At 37.8% G+C, this 16,363-nt stretch overlaps 7 protein-coding genes across 7 annotated transcripts; 4 read left to right on the top strand and 3 right to left on the bottom strand.

Annotated features, from left to right (window-relative positions):
• Positions 1-813: 813 nt before the first annotated feature.
• Positions 814-3,612, bottom strand: ROT2 (glucan 1,3-alpha-glucosidase ROT2; the record flags this gene model as incomplete). Its single annotated transcript, XM_043193126.1, has 1 exon — positions 814-3,612. The coding sequence occupies one exon, from the start codon at positions 3,610-3,612 to the stop codon at positions 814-816; it is 2,799 nt and encodes a 932-aa protein (XP_043051514.1).
• Positions 3,613-3,991: 379 nt separating this feature from the next.
• On the top strand, positions 3,992-6,157 carry BRE1 (E3 ubiquitin-protein ligase; the record flags this gene model as incomplete). Its single annotated transcript, XM_043193125.1, has 1 exon — positions 3,992-6,157. The coding sequence occupies one exon, from the start codon at positions 3,992-3,994 to the stop codon at positions 6,155-6,157; it is 2,166 nt and encodes a 721-aa protein (XP_043051513.1).
• Positions 6,158-7,159: 1,002 nt separating this feature from the next.
• Positions 7,160-9,310, top strand: BDF1 (chromatin-binding protein; the record flags this gene model as incomplete). The annotated part of the gene is made up of 1 exon (XM_043193124.1): positions 7,160-9,310. One exon carries the CDS (start codon positions 7,160-7,162, stop codon positions 9,308-9,310), a length of 2,151 nt encoding a protein of 716 aa, XP_043051512.1.
• Positions 9,311-9,660: 350 nt separating this feature from the next.
• Positions 9,661-10,716, top strand: DUS4 (tRNA dihydrouridine synthase; the record flags this gene model as incomplete). The annotated part of the gene is made up of 1 exon (XM_043193123.1): positions 9,661-10,716. One exon carries the CDS (start codon positions 9,661-9,663, stop codon positions 10,714-10,716), a length of 1,056 nt encoding a protein of 351 aa, XP_043051511.1.
• A 55-nt stretch (positions 10,717-10,771) lies between these two features.
• On the bottom strand, positions 10,772-14,947 carry SMC4 (condensin subunit; the record flags this gene model as incomplete). Its single annotated transcript, XM_043193122.1, has 1 exon — positions 10,772-14,947. The coding sequence occupies one exon, from the start codon at positions 14,945-14,947 to the stop codon at positions 10,772-10,774; it is 4,176 nt and encodes a 1,391-aa protein (XP_043051510.1).
• Positions 14,948-15,145: 198 nt separating this feature from the next.
• Positions 15,146-15,742, bottom strand: KQ657_002351 (uncharacterized protein; the record flags this gene model as incomplete). Its single annotated transcript, XM_043193121.1, has 1 exon — positions 15,146-15,742. The coding sequence occupies one exon, from the start codon at positions 15,740-15,742 to the stop codon at positions 15,146-15,148; it is 597 nt and encodes a 198-aa protein (XP_043051509.1).
• A 211-nt stretch (positions 15,743-15,953) lies between these two features.
• On the top strand, positions 15,954-16,262 carry KQ657_002350 (mitochondrial 54S ribosomal protein bL34m; the record flags this gene model as incomplete). The annotated part of the gene is made up of 1 exon (XM_043193120.1): positions 15,954-16,262. One exon carries the CDS (start codon positions 15,954-15,956, stop codon positions 16,260-16,262), a length of 309 nt encoding a protein of 102 aa, XP_043051508.1.
• Between the last annotated feature and the right edge of the window lie 101 nt (positions 16,263-16,363).

Here is a 16,363-nt window from a genome sequence, read left to right as displayed (position 1 = left end):
ATAAGCATAGGCTCGCTGTAAGAAAGATAATCAAAAAATCTACTGTAAAACAAACAAACAGAGTGCACCTGAAAGAGAAGATTTACAATAAACAAGACCGTTGTTTGGTGTTAATAATTGCCTTATACGGACACGACACAAGCATGTCAATATGGTCTATTATCGTCCATATACACTACAATTCTGTTGGTGATAGTAATGTCGCGTAATTACAGCTACGGGCCAGGTACAGTACACTACAGCATATTTCATTTCATCACATAAGAATGGCTTATAACGTATAGAATATAAGAAAGGTGTAAAGTATGAAAGTAATACCGTTAGTACCGAAGCTGTATGTATGTTCCAGATGTTCCTGTGTATGTACGTATGAAACAGTTGCTGGTTTCATCAGATGGTATGGTAGGGCCGGGAGCTTAAGTAGTTGTACGTATGTTGTTTGAGATGTCTCATTTGGGAACTCCATCAAGAATGGATGAAGTGTCTTTGAGGCGTGCACTAGCGGAGTGTCACAAGTTAGAACAACTTAAACTGGTTATCTGGTTGACTGGGACATGTGATTGTATTGGGTAAAGGGTCACACGTATACATAACAAAAATGTCGTTCTTGAAAGAAAAACGACAATCTTTACGTATGGTGTCACTCATTACCACTTCCAGATATGATCTGCCCCTATACTGGCAAGCGAAGCCGTAGTAGTGGTTAAGCGAGATGCTTCTTGATATATGCAACCTAAGGTACATCAATTAAACTTCTAGAACAATAATCAAATGTTTCATAAGGCAATTTTTACCCTTTTAGGGCCTATTTCTTTAGAGTTCATCATGTAAAGAACTTGATTCCACATATTCATATTCAATGGTCCAATTCTGTGACATCGGTGTGTTTGGCATCTTAATGACAAGATGATTATTGTGGACGATTTCAAACTCCACAACCTGCTGCTTATTAACAACCACTTGTTTAAGTGGTTTAGCGTCATATTGTTTAGTAAAGTTTAAAACAATCACCTTCTCCACATGATTGGTTACTTTGAATTCTTCTCCTTCTCCTCTTATTAAGGTCGATGAGATTCCCTTATCACTGGCTTCAAATTCAATCATTGCAGATTTGCCATTTTGGTAATCATAAGTTTCATAATCATCAATGTATAATTGTCCTGAAGCTTTACCTTGGTCATGGTTTGGGGCAATAATAAGCGTATAGGGATCATTTATCATGAGCTTAGATGACCTTCTATATCTTTGTTTCTCTGTAATGATAGACCCACCTTCAAGAAACATGGGGATATCTTCGAGAGTAACTTGCTTAATGATTTGAGACTTGCCATAATATGATTCCAGTGACATTTTTCCATTGGTATAATCATAGTAAATCTCTTTAACGTTAGGTAACACTATGATTATCTCCTTAACTCCTTCTTCTAATACTGGGGCTATCAAAAGTCCACTATTACCAAGGTAAAATTCATTTTCAATCTCATAAGTATCCAAATTACCAGGATAACTGTAAAATAATGGCCTCATAAATGGTACACCTTCAACACTGGTTCGTTGCATAGTAGTATAAATCGTGGGCAATAATCTGTATCTTAACCTAATAGCATTTCGAATTATACTAGTATATGGTTCTCCAGCAATCCATGGTTCTCTCCTTCGACTATCAATATGAGCATGAGCTCTGAAAAAAGCATACCAAATCCCCGTTTGATACCATCTAGTTAATAATTCTTTAGAAGGATTACCGAAAAACCCCCCCACATCACTACCGGAAAATGGCATCCCCGCAATCCCCTGGTTCATATTCATTGGAATGGATGCCTTCAAGTATTCCCATTTAGACATATTATCTCCAGTCCACATGGCTGCTGTACGTTGAGAACCAGCAAAGAATGATCTTGTTAACACAAATGGTCTATTTCTTGAACTCTGTGCCAATCTATTGGTTAAGGCATGGAACGTGGCATTATGGTATGACATCCCATACATATTATGAATAGACCGATGTTCCCAACGCCCATAATGAATCGTATCTTTAAAAAAAGTCGTTTCAGGACCATCGAAAACAGATGGTTCATTCATATCATTCCATAAATGAACATTGGTGATGTCATCTCCTCCCATAAACGTATTCTTAGATGACATTTGATACTTGGATGTCAAATACTCGGTGGCCTTAGGGTTAAGGGAATCAATGTAAACGGATTCTCCAGGCCAACAATGAGCTTTCAATATCTTATTCTCGTTATCTTTAACACACAAGTCTTGCTTCATCAACTCATTACTGACAAAGTATCCTGTTTTAAAATGGGGGTCAACTATAATGACAAGGTTCCGACCCGTTCTATCTAATTCTAACATCATTTTCCTTGGATCAGGAAACGTTTTCTTGTTCCAAGTGAAATACTTTTTGGAATCAGCATATTCAATATCCAACCAAATGGTATCGTATGGGATTTGATACTTATCCATGTTCTCATGGACTTGAAGTACATCTTCTTGATCATTGTAGTTCCAACGACATTGATGGTATCCAAGAGCAAAGAGTTGTGGTAACGGTGTAAACCCTGATAATTCTCCATAAGCTTTATTTATGGCTTCAGGACTCTCTTTAACCAATATAATGAAATCAATAATCCCATTCTCCGACATCCAATGAGTTGATACTCCCTTCAGGTGAGTTTTGTCAATATCTACAAATGTATCACCACTATTAAGCCAGAATAACCCACTGGCTACCTTGGTGGGTTTCACGGCTAAAAGGAATGGTATAGCTCCATACATTGGCATAGTTGAACCAACCTCATACTCAAATAGATCAATATTGAACAATCGATAAGGTTCACTGTTAGTAGTATCACGAAGACTTAGACTATCAGCATGTTCAGGAATACCATAAACATGTTGATACCCGTTAAACGTAAAATCTAGTCCGATGGACTCGGGTCCAAAGGGTATGGTGTCCTTACTGGAGTCTTTAAATGAATCTTTAAACATATCAAAGTCCAGCTCAAATGGAAGCATATTCATATCGTTATCTTCCATAGTTCTATAGTGTTCAAGGTTGAAAAATTTTTTATCGTTGACAGTCATTTGTAATTGGTTCTTATAGTAGACCTTCAATGTAAGTGGATAGTAAGTCAATTCTGCTGAATGGTACTTACCGTATTTCAATCCAAGTTTCTCCTTCAGTGAAGCATCAATTGATTTGAACTTGCCTTCAGTAACACTATCCACAAGAACCCAATTACCCGTTCCATTAAACCGATGTGTAGTCAATGACCCAACACCTTTTAAATCATTGCTGCGTCTTTCATTGACTTGAACTCTCAAGTTATCATCATTGAGTAAACTCAATTGTAGATCCAAAACAATCTCCTTATCGTGACTGATGGTTTTAAGTATCTCCAACCAAATGTGACTCGTCTCAGCCGACGTTTTCAAACTTGTACTGTTTATTCTGTATGGCCAATCATGGGCTTCCAGTATGTGACTACCATAGTGACGGTTCCGGTGGCAAAACCCATTTTCATGACACTTTTTAAAGAGCTCCTCCTTTACGCCAAGAGCAATGGTAACGTAGAGTGCCAAAAACGCAACTACAACCTTCATAGTATAAAGAAGAGTATGGAGTAAGCATGTTTATATTGAGTCAGAAATGCGTACATATTCTCCGTGGTACGACGACGCTAATTTCCCATTTAGGGAACTACTGTCATCTTTTCTCAATACGCGATAACATCAGCACGACTTTAAAACTTAAAGTCAAAAGTAGAAGTTACAACAAAAAATTTTCCGTGCAAGCAAACCAACTACTCAACCAGAACTAGTGGATTAAGCAACCCAAGTTCCATTCATCTAGCGGAAGGCCCTTCGGTAACACTTACTGGATTAGGGTTAATGAACTCCAGAAGGTAACTGTTTGCAGACTGTTGAGTACTATTCGCATTATTGAAGGTTGGAGTGTTAGTGTTAAAGTCCTGTTCATAAGATGGAAGTGGAATATGAGTCCCGGAAACGGGAGGTATCGGAAATTGAAGATGACGATGGTCTCCCTGAAGATTTACAGGTTAAAAAGGCAAAGAAGCCCCTTGACCGAGAAATAGAAAAGGGGACCCCCTTGACTCAGAAAGAGGTTGTATATTTCCAGAAAGAAGCCATTTGGAGACAAATGCAGTTTTATAAACGTAAATATCGTCTTGTGGTAGGTGATTTGGATAAATACGAACGCAAATATGAACGAGTCATGTCTCAAATAGTTGTGTTGAGTACATGGTATGAACAATTGATGACATTATTTCGAGGACAGAACGAAGAAAGTTCTCCTTCTCCTCTGTTTGTTGAAGAAATATTAATTACCAATGAGGATTTAGATACCAAATTAAAGGATAAAAGAGACCAGCTTCTACAAGTTATTGGTCCTGTATTACAAAGACAGCAGAATTTCACTGATGGAGATATTATTGAAAAGCTTTCCAGATTGAACAATGAGTTATCTAGTGTTAAGACTCAATTTGCATCTTTGAAGGCGAAGAAGAATTCTTTAAGTGAAAAAGTGGAGCTGTTGAATAGTGAAATGGATAGAATTCTTAAGTCTCAGGATCGACACTCTTCTATCACATTAACAAAAGTAGATGAATCAATGGACAATCCCTCAATACTGTCATTGAAATCTGAAGCTCCCAATGGGGTCCAAAAGAACAGCATCGATAACAACGACAGTGACAAGAATAATTTTTCAAATGGTAATGGAAGTGTAAAGATTGAGAATTCTAATGATAATGAATTGAGTCATGCTGTTGATAAGGAGAAGTATGAATCACTTTTAATCGAGTTAAAGGAATTACAAGCTGCTAATGAAAAATTAGAAGAACAATTCAAAGCAGTAACCACACAATCAAATAACCAATCCAAAGAGTTACATCTTCTTCAAGAGAAGTTAGCTCATTTAACACCTTCAGATTTGGAGAAATATAGCAATTATCAAATCTTGAAGAGTACCAACGAACACCTTGTACATAAAATTGAAGAATTGAATCGGATGAATGACCTTTCTCTGCATAAGTTAAGTGAAATGGAGTTGAATTTACAAGAAGTGAAGAATTTTTTAGATAAGGAACTTCTAAATGAAAATGATACCTTGAAGAAACTGGTTCAGAAAGGAGAATTAGACTTAGTTCGGATTAGAACTGCTCGAGATGAGTTATTGGGCAAGTATACTGTTTTGGAACAACAAATCAATGCTCAAAAGGGATACAATGAATTAGTCAAGTTGAATGAGAATTTACTATTACGAATCAAAGCTTTGGAAACAGAAACAGTTACTAATGACATTGAAAACGATGAAAAACTTTTAAATGAAACCAATGAATCTTTAGTTAAAAGAATCAAGATTTTACAGAATGAATTGAAGGAAATTGAAAGTATTTTCCATAGTGTTCTGGAAACTGCCAATGCCAAATTAAAGAATGCTAGTGAACTGGAGAATTTGATTAAAAAACTTACCATAGAAAAGAATAAAGCTGACCAGAAATATTTTGCCAGTATGAGATTAAAAGATCTGCTACTGCTGGAGAATAAGATTCTTAAGGTTCAAATTGGTAAGACTCAAGAATTACTGACCAAATTTAATGAATTGGAAAAGGCATATGTTGCCAAAATTGATATTTTGACTCGATCCGTTAATGATTACAAGCTAATTAAAGAGAATAGTATTCAGGAAATGTCCAAATTACAAGAACAAGTTAAAGTGCTTACCATGAAGAAACATCTGTTAACCAAAGAATTGAAAAGGTTACTGTCTAAATGTGAAATGCTAAATGATGAATTGACTATTTCAACCAATAAGCTCAATGAACGCGATTTGAGGCTCTCCAAGCTCGACTCCAAACTTAAACAAACTGATAGCTTGCTAAAAAAATATAAAGCCAATAACACCAATTCATTACTTCAAGAAGATGAAAAACAATTGGAAGCTTTAAGAGCTATAGCCAAATGTTCTGTTTGTGCAAAGAATTGGAAAGATACAGCCATAACTGTTTGTGGCCATGTCTTTTGTAATCTGTGCACTCAAGAACGTTTAGCAGCAAGATTACGTCGGTGTCCTTCATGCAACAAGTCATTTAGTGCTAATGATTTGTTATCTATTCATTTATGAATTAGTATACTAAACCTTGTCCTTGTAGTGCGCTACCACATTTTAGTCGGTACCTGCCATGTTATTATTATTATTAGTATTATATATATGTTTGTTTAATAGATGAGAAACGAATTAACCAGCTTGCCAGCCATTTTTCATTACAATACCCTTTTAGGATAAATTATGTGGGTAGTACACGACCTTGGTCATTTTACGTGTTTTGTGGGAACTCTCCGCCAGCCAATAGTATCGTCGAACAGATTGCTAGTAGATAAAGGTTTAGGGGGTGTTGGTTGGGACACTACACCGTGGCAAAAAATCATTTATCACGGAAGCAACTTTCAAAGGCTATGTCTATTCTTCTGGGCAACAGTTAGCTTGGATATGATGATAACGCTGTAGCATTCGAGAAGCCACATTAGAGGAAAACATCAGTTAAATTGGATGATGTAAAGAAGAAGACGTAAGTTATAAGGAATCACCAATAGATATTAACTGTTCCATTGAATTGTGATGGATCATATGTGATGGATCATATCGTCTATGATATTGATAATATGCTTATATCCCTACGGCAGTGATTTCCTTTTGGAGCAATTAATGTCTCTCTATTGTTACCAGCCATTGAACATCGCCCGACAGGAAAAATGACACGTAATGCTTGCTTTCCTGTTGTGTGTAGGAAATGTCGCGCACCCAGAAAGAATTTTCTTTCGCGGTCTTTGACATTATGTTGTCGTGTGCATTCCAATTACATGATTCATCTGAAAAAAAAAAAAATTATCTATCATAAAAAATAACCCAGCGGCGTCAAGTGTGAGTATAAAAGGAGATTCTATTTCCTCTCAAAATTTTTTTTCGGGGATTTTTCAAAACCCACGTTTTGTGTCCTGTTTTCATTATTGTTACTGGAGTTAATTCTTTTTAAAGGTTTTCACGTGATTTGTCGTTTTTGTACCACACCTTTTCTTATCCATCTCCTCATAGAATTGATAAATAAATCTACATGTTGAACCCATAATGACTGACGTGTCGTCCTCTATTGTTCCTCCAGAGACAACCACGCCGGTCCAAACTCCGTCTCTGGATCAACACTTTTTTGATAAGGAGTCATCGTCATCTACTACAAATGTTATTGTTGGTGGTGATGATGGAGATAATAATGTATCTGATGTTTCAGAGTCTGAATCTCAACCCCCTTTAAATGAGTCCTCTTCTCACAATAATAATAATAATAATGATAGTAATAATGATAATAACGAAAATGATGACGACAGCACGAATACAATTAATAATGAAAAGAAAACCCCTTCCAATAAAGCATCTACATCCACTGACATTCCATTGTCACCTCCGAATCCTTCACCATCACCTGAAAAGCATCGTTTGGATGACGAACCTACTGGTGTTACACCACCTGAAAAGAAACAGAAGGTTGAAGAAGAAGTAGAAGAAGTATCAGATGGTGCTGCTCAAACTCATCCTCCTCAATTTTCGGAGCCAGCCCCTAAGCCAGCTCCAGAGCCTGATATGAATAATCTTCCTGAAAACCCTATTCCAAAACACCAACAAAAATTTGCAATGACTACTATAAAAGCCATAAAACGATTAAGAGATGCAGGTCCCTTTGTTCATCCTGTTGATATTATTAAACTTAATATACCTTACTATTACAACTATATCACTCGTCCTATGGACTTGTCAACTATAGAACGGAAGTTGGCTGCAAATGCATATGATGACCCTCAACAGATTGTTGATGATTTTAATTTAATGGTTAGTAATTGTCTTAAATTCAATGGTGAAACATCGGGTATTTCGAAAATGGCGAAAACTATCCAAGCACATTTTGAGAAACATATGCTTCACATGCCTCCTAAAGTTATAGCTGAAAAGAAAACTGTACCAGTATCTACACAAGCATCAAGAAGAAATAATAATGTTTCAAAGTCAGAAACCCCAACTGGGCTTGCTGATGATTCACGGTCACCTCGTGGAATGTCACCTTCAGATAAATCTGGCCTTTTGGTTGATGAAAGTTCTGTTGCTACTCACAGACCCAAGAGAACCATTCACCCACCTAAATCAAAAGAATTACCATATGATGTCAGACCACGTAAGAAGAAGTATGCTCAAGAATTACGTTTCTGTAATCAAACCATAAAGGAGTTGACTTCTAAAAAGCATATTGGATTCAATTTTCCCTTTTTAGCACCTGTGGATACAGTTGCTCTTAATATTCCCAATTATTCTGATATTGTTAAGGAACCCATGGACTTGGGAACTATCCAAACAAAATTGGCTAATAATCAGTATGAAAATGGTGATGAGTTTGAGCATGATGTAAGATTAGTCTTTAAGAACTGCTATTTGTTTAATCCTGAAGGTACAGATGTTAACATGATGGGACACAGATTGGAGGCTATTTTTGATAAAAGATGGGCCAATCGTCCTATTGCTCCGCCATCTAGAGACCAATCCGAAGTGGAAACAAGTGATGAGAGTGAGGAAGATGAACCTGAAGTTACTGAAGAAATGCTTTCCAATATTCCAGCCATACAAGTGATGGAGAATCAATTGATTCGAATGAAACAAGAATTGGATAAAATGAAGCAAGATTACTTGGAGAAGTTGAGACAGCAACAACGAGAAAATAAGAAAAAACGGAGAAGTAAGAAGAAGCTGTCATCCAATAAGCATCATTCATCACTTAATAGTTTGCCCAATAGATCAGCAGCTGCATTATTTGAAAATCAAGTTGTTACCTTTGAAATGAAGAAGCAAGTGAGTGAAGCAGTCCCCACACTTCCAGATAAGAAGTTACAAACTGTGATCAAGATCATTAAAGATGATGTTTCTATTGATGACGAAGACTCGGTTGAATTGGATATGGATCAACTTCAAGACAAAACCATTTTGAAGTTGTACAATTATTTGTTTGGGAAGAAATCCAATGCGTTAAATGGTAGTAATAATAATAGTGCTACCCTCAAGAAAAAGAAGAAGGCATATTTGCCTGGATCCATAGATGAATTGGAACATTTGAAATCACAATTGGCATTATTTGAAGATGCAGATGGTTCTACAAAGGGTCTTATGAATGTAACGTCACAAGGTCAAGATTCATCTGATGATGATGATGTATCTTCAGAGAGCTCAGAAGAAGAATGAATGAGGTTTGATTTTAGTGGGAGATAATTCTTGTACAAATACTATTCCTTTATACCAAATATGGTTATATTTGGTCGTCACCACTTTAGATCTCATTTGTACTTCATGTATATTACTATATATTATTATAATTATAATAACGGGGAAGGAATTAATATATATTAATTATGTAGTGCGTATATGTTTGCGTCAATACTTTCCTAGTTGGGCGTGCGCGTGTGTTCACCGTTTTGGGCAATGATATCCCGTATCTCATCGGAACATATAACCACAAAAAAATTGCTGATAACATATATATACCTAGTGAATCATCCATACATTACACTCTCGTTTAGACCAAGTTAGCCATCATGAGTATTCCAGAATTCAATCTGCTTTCACTTGGGGATCACAGAAACCCACTCTATAATCCACTTCATATACTTCAGACAACATGGGAAACCAAAGGAAGACCAGCATATATTATAGGCCCAATGGTTAGATACTCCAAGTTACCGTTTCGAGAACTATGTCGACATTTCAATGCAGATATAGTTTATACCCCCATGATATTGGCCCGAGAATTTGTCCGGAACGAAGTGGCCAGGTACAGTGACTTTACCACCAATGAACTGGACCGTTGTGTTGTGGTTCAAGTCGGAGTGAACAATGTGGAAGATCTCTTAAAGTTTGTGGAAATGATTTATCCCTATGTTGATGGTATAGGACTCAACTGTGGGTGTCCTATTAAGGAGCAAGTCCGAGAGGGGATTGGAGCAGCGTTAATGCTGGAACCGGAGTTAGTGGCGGAGATGGTGGCAGCCGTTAAACGCAAGTACGGAGATAAGGTTACGTTGGAAACCAAAATTAGAATCCATAAAGATATCAATGAAACCATAGCCTTTGCAAAGAAGGTGGAGGCAGCTGGAGTGGATTATATTACTGTTCATGGTAGAACAAAGACCACCAGATCATCACAACCGGCTAATTGGGATGCCATCAAAACCATTAAACAAAACGTTAGTTGTCCAGTTGTAGCCAATGGAGACTGTTTCACTGTTGAAGATGCTCAAGCTATTGCTGACCTCACAGGCGTTGATGGTATAATGGCTGCTAGAGGAGCCTTAGCCAACCCAGCGATGTTTGCTGGTTATGATAAGACTCCATGGATGGCCATCGAACGGTTCTGGGACTTGGCCACCAGTTATGGGTTACCGTTCCGAATCATTCAACATCATTTATCTCAAATGCTTGATGGAGTGGTGTCCCGGAAGTTGGTAAAGGAAATGAACGAAACCTCTAGTTTGGTGGAGATGATCGACTGGTTCGATAATCACTTTATATTGAAAAGAAATGGTGATCAAGGGTTTGCAACATTGGTAGAACCTCCATTTCGTATAGTAAGAGAAACAGCAGCTAGAATATAATAATATAATACTAATGATAATACTATTATTATATTAGTTAACTTTATTGACAGTGTTATCCCATGATCTCTTGGTTTTTAAGAGAAATACTCTTGGTCATGTTGTTGACTTTATAAATACCCACCAATTGCTTTGCTAACTCAAACATATTGTTTCTTAAACTAATAACCACAAATTGGGCATTCTTGGTTCTCTCTTTAATGTAGTTGGCCACAATAGAGACATTTCTAAAGTCTAAAGCTGCATCGATTTCATCCATAACATATAATGGTGTAGGTTTGTAACGATGTAAGGCAAACACAAGTGCTAAAGATGACAAAGTCTTTTCTCCACCAGATAAGTTACTGATATTCTTCCATGACTTCTTGGGAGGCATGACACTGAATAATATCCCTTCTGAGAAAGGGTCTAAACTATCAACTAATTCCAATTCAGCATTACCTCCCATAGTAATCATTTGATACATTTCCTTTAATGACATGGAGATGATATTGAACCCTTCCATGAATTCATCCAATCTCTTTCTCTTCAAATCTTCACAGAAGTTTTTAACTTCATCACGTTCTTCCACTGCCAAGTTCAAGTCTTTCTTTCTCGACTCAAACTCATTCAACTTCTGGCCATACTCCAAGAGAACTTCAACGTCAACTTTAATGCTACTCATGTATTGTTCTAATTGTTCAATATCCTTATCAACTTGGTCAATGTTCACTTGATCCAATTCTTCTTCAGTTAATTGTGTGATCTCAGCGGAATTGTACTTCTCTTGTTCCTCTTCGCTCATCCATTGGATCAACGGGATAACTTCACGTACACTTAGTTCCCGTAAATGTTCTTCGTTGGACTCGATTTGAATCTGGGCCTTCTTCAACACACTGGTGTACTTCTCAAGTCTATTTTCCAATTCTATCTGGGTTGATTTCAAGTGGTTAATTTCCCGTTGTTGTTCGTTAAGATTGTCACGTATACTCTCCAATTCCTCTTCCATTTCTAACTTGGAACTTTCTAGGGTAGTCACTCGCAGTTCAATCTCCTTGAGCTCCTTGGTCTTGTCAACTTGTGACTTCACCAACAATTCAAGATCACTTTTTGCAGCCTCCAATTCGGATTCTGAACTTGAAAGTAGCTTGGTATATCTTTTAATATCATTTTCAAGCTTCTTGGCAGATATACGGCCATCTGAGCTTTTCGAATTCAAAATCTCCATTTGCTGTTTAACTGAATCAACTTTGGAACTTTGTAAGCGCAATTCAATGCCTCCAGCTTCTAGTATCTTATTCTCCAACATTTGAACACGATCCTCCATATCTTTCATCTCCGATTTCACCTGGCTTCGTTCTGCTTCAAGCTGTTTCACTTCAACCTCCTTCTCTTCTATTTCCTTAGTGAACTTCTCGTTTAAGTTGTTAGTTTGGAACTCATGAACAAGTCGCTTATAAGTTGCACTAGAATTCTTCTTCTCTTGGATTAATGTTTCAATATCTAACCTCAAACTAGAGATTTTGAATTCCGTAGTTGGCTTAAGTTCATTCAACTTCCGAAGAGCATTCTGCAGTTCCTGGAATTGAGCTTCTAACTGTTCAAATTCAACATCCAACTTCTGTAATTCTGCTTTCATCTCCTGGACTTCTTCAGGTGTAGTATCTACACCAAGGGTATTATCTGAAGTAGAACCTTTAAGTCTCATTGACCCTCGAGCTTTATAGTTACCACCTCCAGACATCGTACCAGAAGTATCAACAACTTCACCAGATAACGTCACAACCTTCCAACGTCTGGCTCCATGAGCAACCTGTCGTGCCTCAGAAAGTGTTGAAACTACCAAAGTATTGTACACCTTACTATAGAATGCTGGCGCAAATCGAGGATCTTGCGGTTCAATAAGGTCAAATAATCTTTTGACCGTTCTTGGGTTACCAGGGGTATGAATAGGGTTCAAATTGAATTGCCTTAATTTATCCAAGCAGATAAATTGTGCATACCCTAAATGATTCTTCCTCAAGTAGTCAATACATATTTGTGCCGTTTCAACGGTATCAACCACCAAAGAGTCCAAACCTGGACACACTGTAGAAATAGCCACATCATACATCTCATCAATTACTCCTAAGTCGCCTAATCTACCATGGAATCCACTAATACGACCCGATTTCAGTAAGCGAAACAAATTCGATAGCACCTTATTCTTATTCTGGAAATTGCCTAAAGAATTAGCGGCGTCATCTGTTTTCTGTCTTGCTTTTTGAAGAAATTGTTTCTTACGTTCAACTTCTTTCTGCTGTTGAGCACATTGTTGTTCACCTAATTGTATTTGCTCACAAATTGTGGTCAAACTGTCTTCAGCTTCTAATAATGCCGTTTCTTTCAGTTTCCCTTCCACTTTGATAGAATGCAGTCTTTGTTTAGCATCTTCAATCTGTTTTATGCTATTTTCCTTTTCTCCTTTTATGATTTCAATCTTTTGTCGTATAAGTTGAAGAGCATTTTCCTTCTGTTTTAATCTGTCCGTCCATGGAGTTAACTGGGTCTTGATTTCTTGTATTTCTTTTGAAAATGGGGCCGTTTTAGTTGTAAGTTTGCTCCGAAGTTCGTTCAATTTTGCCTTTTCAACTTCTAATTCATTTTCAAGTGCTTTCAAATCAGCTTCAAATTTCAGTCTTTCATCTTTACTCTGATCAAATTCTTGTTGAGTCATTCGAAGCTTATGTTCCAGTTGTTCTTTACTTTTGGTTATCTTTTTTATTTTATTCTCGAGATGCTTCTGCTTCTCGTCAAAGGAAACTTCAGAGGCTGTAAGTTGTTTCTGTCTGGTGGTAAAAGATGAAAGTTCTTTAATGACTTTAGCCAATCCTGTGTTTAAAGTCACGTCTTGAGCTTTGATTTCTTCAATACTCTTGTCTAAATCTTTGGTCTTTAACTTTTCATCTTGTAATTTTTCCTTTATTTCATTGGCTACCAATTCATTTTCGTTATAAGTTTTCCTTAATGACATCAAAGTCGATTGAAATTGAAGAGACTTTTTATTAATTAATTCCTTCTCTTTCAATAAGAATTCCAAGGCTTCGTCTTTCTTTGATTCCAAATCATCTTTATCTTTCTCTACCAATTCATATCTATTCTCCTTCTCAAGACAAACATCATTTAGCCCTTCGATTTTAACCAAGTTCTCTTCAATTAAACTCTTATAACTTGCAGTTCCAATAATATCCTCCAAATACTCCAATAACCCATCATCGTTTTCCTTCTCTGCCTTGGGCTTCATTTGAGCTATAGACTCAACTTCACCTTGTAAGATCAAGAATCTCTTGTGGTCCAAATCAATACCTTTATCCCGAAGTAAAGTCGTAACTTCCGTGTAACTACTGGATCGGCCATTGATGTAGTACTGTGAACCGTTGTTTCTAAAAGCCTTACGACTAATAGTTAATTCAGAATCGGGTAATACGGTGGCACTTCCTGGTTCATCTTCCGAATCAAGAACATTATGGAAATGAATATCCACTTGACAGTAATCCAATTTCTGGCCATCAGACGAATGGATCAACTCTGAAAGTTTCCCCTGTCTCATCTTAGAGGCTCGGAATCCAAATACAAAAAGCATTGAATCTATGACGTTGGACTTACCACTACCATTTGGACCAATGACAGCAGAGAACGAATGGTTGAACGGTCCAATCACCTGTTTTCCAGCATACGACTTGAAATTGTCAAGTACCATTTCCGAAATCACGAGTCTGGGTTCGTTGGGCTTCCGTGGGAACGGGTCCACAGTCTCACGTCTTTTACTGGGAGACGTGAATCTATACTCAGAACGCATGGGACTCGACATGGACGTGCTGCTTTTCCCTGGAGGTGACAAGCTGATATTAAACGCCAGACGCGTCTTATCGGACATTATTGCTGTTGTTGGTGGCGTCTGATGTGTCTGTGTCTGTGTCTTCAGATCATCGTGACCATCTTCGATCTTGGTGCCATTTCCTGGTGTTGTAGCTGCTTTAGGGCTCAGTTCTGCTTGTGGTGTCTGCAAACGTTCCGAGATATTCGGAGTATCCTCAGCTTCTTCTTCAGACTCCTGAGCACCTTCAACCTCTTCAGTACCAGCAGGTTCCTTCAGGCTGTCTGGTGCTTGATCTCTGTGCTCGGCATAATCGCTGTTGTTGATGAAGGTGACATCGTCGTCATTGTAGCCGTCACTGTCCACAATGGCGCGTCTCGGTCTTTTCCGAGCCATGTCGGTGATGCTGTGGTTCTTTAGTAGTAGTACTAGTAGTGGTACTAGTATTATTTGTTGTATAAACAAATCAGATCTTTAAATGGCGTTTTCGGTAGGTACACGCAAAACTTGGGGATTATGTTGGTGTTAGGGTGTCGAATATATAGTGATATTTATTTAATTATTCTATGGTACAAATAAGTTATGCTGAATTATTTAAGAGGACTTATGTTTCTTTTCTTTCTTTTCCTTTTTATCTTTCTTTTCTTTCTTTTCCTTCTTCTCCTTCTTATCTTTCTTTTCCTTCTTTGTTTTCTTTGAGTCTGCTTCAGCTTCAGCTTCTTGTGCCGGTTTTTCAACTGCTTCTGCTTCTTCTTCTTCTTCTTCTTCTTCTTCTACTACTACTTCCTGTTCCTCGACTTCTGCCTCCTCCTCCTCTTCATCAAATTTAATCTTCTTGTTAGGCTTCTCTTCCTCGTCCTCATCAAATTTAGTTCTCTTATTCTGCCCAGTACTCTCTATAGGACTCTCTGCTGCCATGGGAGGTAAACCCCTCAAGTCTCTTTGTATTCTTCTCAATTGAGCCAACACGGCATTGCTCCCCGTAGAGTTACTCAACCCGGTCTTATAGAAAGTGATCTCTTCGCTAGACCCAGGTAACGTGGAGGAAATGGCTTCGCTAGCAAGTATGAACTCATTCAAGATCTGCTCACTCTCGTCTTTGCTAATGCTCTCACTCTTGTTAATGTGCACGGTGATTGGTGTGTTGGTTGCAGAGGGGATGAACCGTTTGGGACGAGTAACAGACGACATCTTAATAAGGAGCTGACTTCTAGAATGACGACGTAAGCTAGACCTAACTTGACTTGAATCCAACCTCATCTCTTTTACAGATGGGAAAAGTCGCATCGGTAAGCGCACGACTTCTGGTGATAATTCATACTCGAAAAATTTTATAATGAACTCCACAGTAGAGAGCATTCCTTTACAAAGATATATTCCACTATATCTGCATTGTATTACTATGTTTGGTGTTGGGATAAGAAGGGGCGTTAGTCCTGTGATGTCTCAGATTGTGGCACGTCAGTTTTCCAGTTTGGTGAAGCCAATCTCCACTTTCAGACCTCAAACATTGATACAACAACCAGAAGGTCCATGGTCTTCATTGTTGGGACTCATTCAAAGAAGATTCAAGTCTAGAGGGAACACGTACCAGCCATCTACATTAAAGAGAAAGAGAACGTTCGGGTTCTTGGCCCGGTTAAGAACCAAGAATGGGAAGAAGATCCTCCAGAAGAGAAGACAAAAGGGTAGATGGTATTTGAGTCATTAGACACAGTGGCTGTCTTCCAGTCAGACAGACAGACAGGCAGAGAGTCACATTGCCTCTGTCTGTAATATATATGTTCACTTCCTTGTATATAACCATTATAA

This window comes from Scheffersomyces spartinae (assembly GCF_019049425.1).
Source record: "Scheffersomyces spartinae strain ARV_011 chromosome Unknown scaffold_2, whole genome shotgun sequence".
NCBI classification, from domain to species: Eukaryota; Fungi; Ascomycota; class Pichiomycetes; order Serinales; family Debaryomycetaceae; genus Lizanozyma; species Lizanozyma spartinae.
This window is presented reverse-complemented; position numbering and strand designations above follow the sequence as displayed.